This window comes from Haliotis rufescens, unplaced genomic scaffold (assembly GCF_023055435.1).
Source record: "Haliotis rufescens isolate VD_foot unplaced genomic scaffold, xgHalRufe1.0.p SCAF_1, whole genome shotgun sequence".
NCBI lineage: Eukaryota > Metazoa > Mollusca > Gastropoda > Lepetellida > Haliotidae > Haliotis > Haliotis rufescens.
In genome coordinates, this window is record NW_025963779.1 from 26831491 (window position 1) to 26842379 (window position 10889).

Genomic DNA, 10889 nt, shown 5'->3' on the forward strand with positions numbered 1-10889 from the left:
TGAAGTTGACCAAAGAAATAAATACGTTACTGAAACGTTACTAAGGCTGAAAACAGTCGCCGAAAACACTGTCCATTTGAGGTCCAAAACACAACTATGATACCCGTTGCAAATACATCACCATCTAATAACCATTTCTCGTTTGTTTCATTTTTAGCCACCATCAACTTGGGTGTATACTTTCTTTTGCCCGGTAGATCATATTCCAGTTCTTTTGCCACCAGTGATTTCTCTAATGGGGCCTTTACACAGGATGGCGACCTTTGTGCCTCCCGGGTGCGACCATAGAATTTGCCAGGTCGTCGTTGGAGGCTCAAAGGAGGTTGCCTAGGTCGTTCCAAGGTGGTACACAGGAGGTTCTGACATCGCCATGGACGCCATGGTCGCCGTGAATTTTTGAACATGTTCAAAACAGTCGCACAAAGGTCGCCGAGGAGGTTGGTTGCTCAAAGGTGTCTCAAAGGAGGCAGAAGGTTGCACAAGCATTGCCTTTGTTGCAGAATGAAGGCACAGTGGTCGCCCAATGGTCGCCAGGTAATAGATGCGTTCTGCTGAAATACTGTCCCGTCAATCTGGGCGATGCTTCTGCCTTCCTTGTGCCTTTTTTGGGCGACCAAAACCGTGCATTGAACGATGAGTATGGCGACCGCCGTGCCTCCATTCGGCGACCGCGGCAACACCCGAGACACCATGGCAATGCTTCTGCCTCTTTTCTGCCTCCTTTGAGCTACCAACAGTGCCTCCTCAGCCTGCCTATAAATAGAGGGTTTGTACCTGCAGTGTTTCATTGTGGTTGCAGACGCTGAACAACTCGAGCAGTTACTGCTGAACAACTGCTGGAGCAGTTACATAGAAACATGATTTTCTGGGTTTAGGCGACCTTTGAACGTACTGGCCAGTTTTTGATCGCTCGAAGGTGGCACAAAGGTCGCAGCCCTGTGTAATGGGGCCTTAAGGATTTGTAACCTTCTCAAATGTGTTCGGATACTTGTACGTGTAACTCGCTTCAATTTCATAGACGAGACATAGGCTTTTGGGGGCATACAATTCGAAATATGAGCACTTTGTTAGAACCTGACAAAGTAACATACATTTATGGAAGGTCATTTCTGTCAGAACTTCTAGTTCTCTAATCCCGTTCTTTTCTGGAATAGGTTGAAAGAGTCCTTGGACTGGACATAAAGTTGCCATGGCAACCTGGTAGTCAAATGCATCCGACGATGGGGCAACTGCAACATAATAAATCGGTAAGGTCCGGTACGAATCCGGGCAATGATTACGCCTTTCATGGGAACCTGTAGTTACCAAAATGAAAGTCTTTTGTTTCTTTGTTGTTAAAAACGCTGCACTCAGTAATATTCCAGCTAAATGACGGCGGCCTGTAAATAACCGTGTTTCCCTGTTGTTGGTTAACGCCGCACTCATCTAAATCGTGCCAACCTGTAAATAATCGAGTCTGGACCCGACAAACCAGTGATTGATATTATGAACAGCGTCCCAAGCCATCAGGCCCGGTAACTTGTTAAACTGCGTTTCATCGTACACATATAACGTGGTGCGTTGCTGATAAATATCAATAACTGGTTTGTCTGGTCCAGACTCGATTATTATTGGCTGGCACGATTTAGATTGTTTATTGCTGAGTGCGATGTTAACCAACAACATAGAAGCAAGCTGGTCGCGCTTAGGAGAGCGTTGCTCCTTATATATTAAAGGTTATTTATTGTTATGTTATGTCACACCAAAATCCCAAGCTTGATCTGGCTGCATGCCAAGATGACGTCATTGGATTGACATAGCCTATTTGCATAACAGTCGGAAAAGAGTGCTTCCGATATTACATAATCTATGTTTACGTTTTGTAAATTTGGCTTCATTGTCTGTTTCACACGTTTGACAAGATTCTACTATGAGATCATGTAGACATATATAGACAAGTTTTCTCAGTATTAAGGGAGCCCCAGTGGGCTTGTCGTATGAGGGCCTGTCGTTATTCGCTGTGCAGAGTTACGTCCCTTAAGCACGCCAGAAACATATGGTCGTGAGTACGAATCCCCGTTCGCCCCGATTATGTTACTAGGTTTATCAGCACCATACCCATGCTCGTGGGTTTCACCGAAGTGGTAAACGTCTAAGAACTGCATCACTTCGGGCTTTTCTCACACATTAAGCTGGCACACCGTGATATAACTGGAATAATGTTCAAAGCGGCGTTAAACCCAACTCACTCACGTGCTCTCCATATAATACTTGTTCACTCACTGGACCAAAACGCGCTGACGCCGGCATACATGATGGCGCCGTTGGAGATGAAGACGACCCTATAGTAGGCCATGGTAGCAATCACGATCCAGCTGTACCGGCCTCCACTGATGCCAGCCACCTGTGTATTGTTCTTGGCGTAGATCTGAAATTAACATTTAAGATTTATTTTTTTAGATGTTCACATATAATCTGTTATTTCAGATTTCAAAGGCGGTGGGGTAGCCTCGTGGTTGAGGCGTTGGGTCGTCACGCCGAAGGCCCGTGTTCGAATCCCCACTTGGGTGCAATCTGTGAAGATCATTTCGCCGTGATATGGCGGGAATATTGATAGAAGCGGCGTCGACACTCATTTATTTAATTTAACGAATATATGCATGGAAATCTGACAAAGTTGGCTGTAACAGCTAACTTATTTTTCTCTGAAACAAACAAACACTAGTTTGTTGAGACGCTTGGTTAGAATTTTACAGGAAAATAATAACATTAGGCCGAAAAAGATTTCAATTGGCATAAAAGACAAAATAGCGTTTAAATTTATATGATTGGATCACTGAAAATCAATGATGACATCAGGTGTTCGCAAAATGGGAGAGAGAGTGAGACAGAGTTTCTTAATAATATTTGTTATATGTTATAATATTATATTTGTATACCAATAAGTGTTCTGTGAAAAAGCATCTTCCCGAGGCAAGGGAGATAACTGACTATAATAGTCCAGTTTCCACCCTTGCCGAGCTAGGCTGGAATTATGGAGTTATATTTTGGCTGGACTAATGGGTCTATGCATAGTCCAATCAAAATCGCGTAACGAAATCAACATCCGGTTCGTCAACTGCTTTCGAGATTTCGATCGCTTGCAGGATTTGCAAAGTATGTATACCGTCAACTAAGCGGAAACAGATATTTTCATGTTTTTAATCAAGGTGCTCACGTGATTTGATGCACTTCGCGAAGTAAGACCCGTTTTATTACCATATAGATCTTAATTATCGATCAGAACTTACTCACCTGGCCCCGCCATTTTGTTTGAATCAAATGCAAGACTAGTGATATCAGAGGTGGAATCTGATTGTTCAATAGGAGGGACATAGAAGGGACATAACTCGTTATAGCAACTGGTGGCGCTACGATCGAGCCCAGAAATTCCAGCCTTGTTCGGCAAGGATGGAAACTAGACTTTTACAGTTAGTTAACACTCTTGCCTCGGTTGGTGAAGATGCTGAAAAAGTCGGGTCATCTATCTTGTACAAAGATTTCGAGTTTGCATGGTTTGTGCTGCAAAACATTTTTAATAATATTGGATTCCTGAATTTCTTTCACTTTTGTTCTTGAAAAGTGTTTTTTTTTTCTCAATCTCAAACTTGAAAACGATGTCGGTTCAAAATGTAATTTTCGAGCATCGACTTGGCCATAATGCATGAATCTTAAAATCTTAAAACACAGAATGTTCATCTCCCAATTTCTTTGTGTTTATACCTCCACGCCATCGATGTTCTTCTCTGTGCTGAAGTCGTCGAACACGAGTCTAAGCGTAGCTCCGGGGGTGACAGGTGTCAAGGTGTAGGTACACCTCTTGTTTGGGGGGTAACCATTCGGGTAGTTGGGGGAGGTGAATGTGCCCGAGTCGGCCACATGGTTCTCGGAACATGCTGAATGGGAAAATATAAAAAATAACAACGTGTTTGAAATAATTGTGAATTCAAAAATGTTCTAGCGGAGAAAACCCTTTTTTCTGCTCTAACAGTTGTGGAATGTGATTTTACATATCTGGGTGAGGGAGTGCGTGTGAGTGAATTCGGTTTAACGCCGCTATGAACTGTGCAACGTGTCAACTTGATACAGGACTGACACACATAAAAACATAATCAGCGTCAACCGGGACTCGAATACAGGATCAGCTTATATAATACATACATCATCAAAAAACCCTACAATACATGGCTCACCAACAAACCCTACAATACATGCCCCATCAACACCCCTACAATACATGGCTCACCAACACCCCCTACAATACATACATCACCAACACCCCCTACAATACATGGCTCACCGACACCCCTACAATACATGGCTCACCAACACCCATACAATACATGGCTCACCAACAGCCCTACAATACATGGCTCACCAACACCCCTACAATACATGGCTCACCAACAGCCCTACAATACATGGCTCACCAACACCCCCTACAATACAAGGCTCACCAACACCCCCTACAATACATACATCACAAACACCCCCTACAATACATGGCTCACCAACACCCCCTACAATACATGGCTCACCAACACCCCCTACAATACATACGTCTGCAACACCCCCTACAATACATGCCCAATCAACACCCCCTACAATACATGCCCCATCAACACCCCTACAATACATGGCTCACCAACAACCCCTACAATACATACATCAACAACTCCCCCTACAATACATGGCTCACCAACACCCCTACAATACATGGCTCACCAACAGCCCCTACAATACTAACATCACCAACACCCCCTACAATACATACATCACCAACACCCCCTACAATACATGGCTCACCAACACCCCCTACAATACATGGCTCACCAACACCCCTACAATACATGGCTCACCAACAACCCCTACAATGCATGGCTCACCAACACCCCCTACGATACATACTTCACCAACACCCCTACAATACATGGCTCACCAACAACCCCTACAATGCATGGCTCACCAACACCCCCTACAATACATACTTCACCAACACCCCCTACAATACACGCCTTACCCATACCCCTACAATACATGCCTTACCCATACCCCTACAATACATGCCTTACCAACACCCCCTACAATACATACCTTACCAACAACCCTACAATACATGCCTTACCAAAAAAACCTACAATATACGACTCACCAACACCCCTACAATCCATGCCTTACCAACACCTCTACAATACATGCCTTACCAACACCCCTACAATACATGCCTTACCCACATCCCTACAATACATGCCTTACCAACACCCCTACAATACATGCCTTACCCACGCCCCTACAATACATGCCTTACCAACACCCCTACAATACATGCCTTACCAACACCCCTACAATACATGCCTTACCAACACCTCTACAATACATGCCTTACCCACACCCCTATAATACACACCTTACCAACACCCCTACAATACAAGCCTTACCCACACCCCTACAATACATGCCTTACCAACACCCCTACAATACATGCCTCACCAACACCTCTACAATACATGCCTTACCCACACCCCTATAATACATGCCTTACCCACACCCCTATAATACATGCCTTACCAACACCCCTTCAATACATGCCTTACCTACACCCCTACAATACATACCTTACCCACACCCCTACAATAGATTTCTTACCAACACCCCTACGATATACGACTCACCAACACCCCTACAATACACGACTCACCAACACCCCTACAATACATGCCTCACCAACATCCCCTACAATACATAGCTTACCAACAACCCTACAATACATGCCTTACCAAAAGACCCTACAATATGCGACTGACCAACACCCCTACAATACATGCCTTACCAACACCCCTACAAAACATGCCTTACCAACACCCCTACAATACATGCCTTACCAACACCCCTACAAAACATGCCTTACCAACACCCCTACAATACATGCCTCACCAACACCCCTACAATACATGCCTTACCCAAGCCCCTACAATACATACCTTACCAACACCCCCTTAAATACATGCCTTACCAACACCCCTACAATCCATGCCTTACCAACACCCCTACAATACATGCCTTACCAACACCCCTACAATACATACCTTACCAACACCCCTACAATACATGCCTTACCCACACCCCTACAATACATGCCTTACCAACACTCCTACAATACACGACTCACCAACACCCCAACAATACATGCCTTACCAACAACCCTACAATACATGCCTTACCGACACCCCTACAATACATGCCTTACCCACACCCCTACAAGACATGCCTTACCAGTACCCCTACAATACATGCCTTACCAACACCCCTACAATACATGCCTTACCAACACCCCTACAATACATGCCTTACCAACACCCCTACAATACATGCCTTACCCACACCCCTACAATACATACCTTACCAACATCCCTACAATACATCACCCACCAACACCCCTACAATACACCACTCACCAACAGCCAACACCCCCTACAAAACACCACCCACCAACACATTCTACAATTCATGCCACACCAACACCCCCTACAATACACCACCCACCAACACCCCCTACAATACGCCACCCACCAACACCCCCTACAATACATAACCCATAAACACCCCCGACAATACATCACCCACCAACACCCCCTACAATACACCACCCACAAACAGCCTTTACAATACAAAACCAACCAACACCCCCTACAATACAACACCCCCTATACTACACCACCCACCAACACCCCCTACAATACAACACCCCCTATACTACACCACCCACAAACACCCCCTACAATACACCACCCACAAACAGCCTCTACAATACAAAACCAACCAACACCCCCTACAATACAACACACCCTATACTACAACACCCACCAACACCCCCTACAATACACCACCCACAAACAACCTCTACAATACAAAACCAACCAACACACCCTACAATACAACACACCCTATACTACAACACCCACCAACACCCCCTACAATACACCACCCACAAACAGCCTCTACAATACAAAACCAACCAACACCCCCTACAATACAACACCCACAAACAGCCTCTACAATACAAAACCAACCAACACCCCCTATACTACACCACCCACCAACACCCCCTACAATACAACACCCCCTACACTACAACACCCGCCAACACCCCCTACAATACAACATCCCCTTTACTACAACACCCACCACAAACCCCTACAATACGACATCCCCTATACTACAACACCCACCAACACCCCCTACAATACACCACCAACAAACAGCCTCTACAATTCAAAACCAACCAACACCCCCTACAATACAACACCCCCTATACTACAACACCCACCAACACCCCCTACAATACAACACCCCCTATACTGCAACACCCACCAACACCCCCTACAATACAACACCCCCTGCACTACAACACCCGCCAACACCCCCTACAATACAACACCCCCTTTACTACAACACCCACCACAAACCCCTACAATACAACACCCCCTATACTACAACACCCACCAACACCCCCTACAATACAACACACACCACAACCCCCTACAATACAACACCCCCTATACTACAACACCCACCACAACCACCTACAATACAACACCCCTATGCTACAACACCCACCAACACCCCCTACAATACAACACCCACCAACACCCCCTACAATACAACACCCCCTATACTACAACACCCACCAACACCCCCTACAATACAACACCCCCTATACTACAACACCCACCACAACCCCCTACAATACAACACCCCCTACACTAAAACACCCACCAACATCCCCTACAATACAACACCCCCTACAATACAACACCCACCACAACCCCCTACAATACAACACCCCCTATACTACAACACCCACAACAAACCCCTACAATACAACAACCCCTACACTACACCACCCACCACAACCCCCTACAATACAACACCCCCTATACTACAACACCCACCACAACCCGCTACAATACAACACCCCCTATACTACAACACCCACCACAACCCCCTACAATACAACAGCCCCTACACTCCAACACCCACCACAACCCCCTACAATACAACACCCACCAGAACCCCCTACAATACAACACCCCCTATACTACAACACCCACCACAACCCGCTACAATACAACACCCCCTACACTACAACACCCACCACAACCCCCTACAATACAACAGCCCCTACACTACAACACCCACCACAACCCCCTACAATACAACACCCCCTACACTACAACACCCACCACAATCCCCTACAATACAACACCCCCTACACTACAACACCCACCACAAACCCCTACACTACAACACCCACCACAAACCCCTACAATACAACACCCCCTACACTACAACACCCACCAACATCCCCTACAGTACAACACCCCCTACACTACAACCTCCACCACAAACCCCCTACAATACAACACCCCCTACACTACAACACCCACAACAACCCCCTACAATACAACACCCCCTATACTACAACACCCACCACAAACCCCTACAATACAACACCCCCTACACAACAACACCCACCACAACCCCCTACAATACAACACCCCCTATACTACAACACCCACCACAACCCCCTACAATACAACACCCCCTACACTAAAACACCCACCACAAACCCCTACAATACAATACCCCCTTTACTACAACACCCACCACAACCCGCTACAATACAACACCCCCTATACTACAACACCCACCAACGTCCACTACACTACAACACCCACCACAACCCCCTACAATACAACACCCCCTACACTACAACACCCACCAACATCCACTACACTACAACACCCACTACAACACCCTACAATACAACACCCCCTACAATACAACACCCCCTATACTACAACACCCGCCAACACCCCCTACAATACAACACCCCCTATACTACAACACCCACCACAACCCCCTACAATACAACACCCCCTATACTACAACACCCACCACAACCCCCTACAATACAACACCCCCTACACTACAACACCTGCCAACACCCCCTACAATACAACACCCCCTACACTACAACACCCACCACAACCCGCTACAATACAACACCCCCTATACTACAACACCCACCAACATCCACTACACTACAACACCCACCACAACCCCCTACAATACAACACCCCCTACACTACAACACCCACCAACATCCACTACACTACAACACCCACTACAACACCCTACAATACAACACCCCCTACAGTACAACACCCCCTATACTACAACACCCGCCAACACCCCCTACAATACAACACCCCCTATACTACAACACCCACCACAACCCCCTACAATACAACACCCCCTATACTACAACACCCACCACAACCCCCTACAATACAACACCCCCTACACTACAACACCTGCCAACACCCCCTACAATACAACACCCCCTACACTACAACACCCACCACAAACCCTACAATACAACACCCCCTACACTACAACACCCACCACAACCCCCTACAATACAACCCCCTATACTAGAACACCCACAACACCCCCTACAATACAACACCCCCTACACTACAACACCCACAACAACCCCTACAATACAACACCCTCTACACTACAACACCCACCAACACCCCCTACAATACAACACCCCCTATACTACAACACCCACCAACACCCCCTACAATACAACACCCCCTACACTACAACACCCACCAACACCCCCTACAACACAACACCTCCTATACTACAACACCCACCAACACCCCCTACAACACAACACCCCCTATACTACAACACCCACCAACACCCCCTACAATACAACACCCCCTACACTACAACACCCACCACAACCCCCTACAATACAACACCCCCTACACTACAACATCCGCCAACATCCCCTACAATACAACACCCCCTACAATACAACACCCCCTACACTACAACACCCACCAACACCCCCTACAACACAACACCCCCTATACAACAACACCCACCAACACCCCCTACAACACAACACCCCCTATACTACAACACCCACCAACACCCCCTACAATACAACACCCCCTACACTACAACATCCGCCAACATCCCCTACAATACAACACCCCCTACAATACAACACCCCCTACACTACAACACCCACCAACACCCCCTACAACACAACACCCCCTATACAACAACACCCACCAACACCCCCTACAACACAACACCCCCTATACTACAACACCCACCAACACCCCCTACAATACAACACCCCCTTTACTACAACACCCACCACAACCCCCTACAATACAACACCCCCTACACTACAACATCCGCCAACATCCCCTACAATACAACACCCCCTACAATACCCACCAACACCCCCTACAATACAACACCCCCTATACTACAACACCCACCAACACCCCCTACAATACAACACCCCCTTAACTACAACACCCACCACAACCCCCTACAATACAACACCCCCTACACTTCAACATCCGCCAACATCCCCTACAATACAACACCCCCTACAATACAACACCCCCTACACTACAACACCCACCAACACCCCCTACAACACAACACCCCCTACACTACAACACCCGCCAACATCCCCGATTGGTGCACACCCTCACTTACCCCATGTAGATCTGTAGAGTACAGACAAAGTATGAAAGCAGAACACACACTGATATACGTCCATTATCCAACAAGTGGTCACATTAATCACATCTAGGACAGTTGGCTAGATCTTCAAAAAAATCTTGCATCAATGTTGAGAGAATACCAGTGTCGTTGATGTTGTTAGTGTGATTCATTCAAGTGTACACAAATGATTCGGTATATCAGTCTTGCATAGTTCGTATTTTCAGAAGACGGAAAACAGTAACTTGAAATGGAGCGGTGCATTG

General features: G+C 46.5%; 1 protein-coding gene across 1 annotated transcript; it reads right to left on the bottom strand.

Annotated features, from left to right (window-relative positions):
- Positions 1-370: 370 nt before the first annotated feature.
- LOC124131753 (cubilin-like) lies at positions 371-10889 on the bottom strand. Its single transcript, XM_048393948.1, has 4 exons — positions 10618-10889; positions 3742-3914; positions 2263-2407; positions 371-1229 (listed from the first exon to the last, which is right to left on the bottom strand). Exons 1-4 carry the CDS (start codon positions 10679-10681, stop codon positions 952-954), a joined length of 660 nt encoding a protein of 219 aa, XP_048249905.1. The 5' UTR covers positions 10682-10889; the 3' UTR covers positions 371-951.

Bases quoted from the DNA above. Each gene is read 5' to 3' on its own strand.
- LOC124131753 (XM_048393948.1), bottom strand. From the start codon at position 10,681: ATGGACGTATATCAGTGTGTGTTCTGCTTTCATACTTTGTCTGTACTC. The intron at 2,408-3,741 runs GTATAAACACAA...TGTTAATTTCAG, and splicing joins AGAACATCGATGGCGTGGAG to ATCTACGCCAAGAACAATAC. The intron at 1,230-2,262 runs GTGAGTGAACAA...ATTATGTTGCAG, and splicing joins CGTCAGCGCGTTTTGGTCCA to TTGCCCCATCGTCGGATGCA.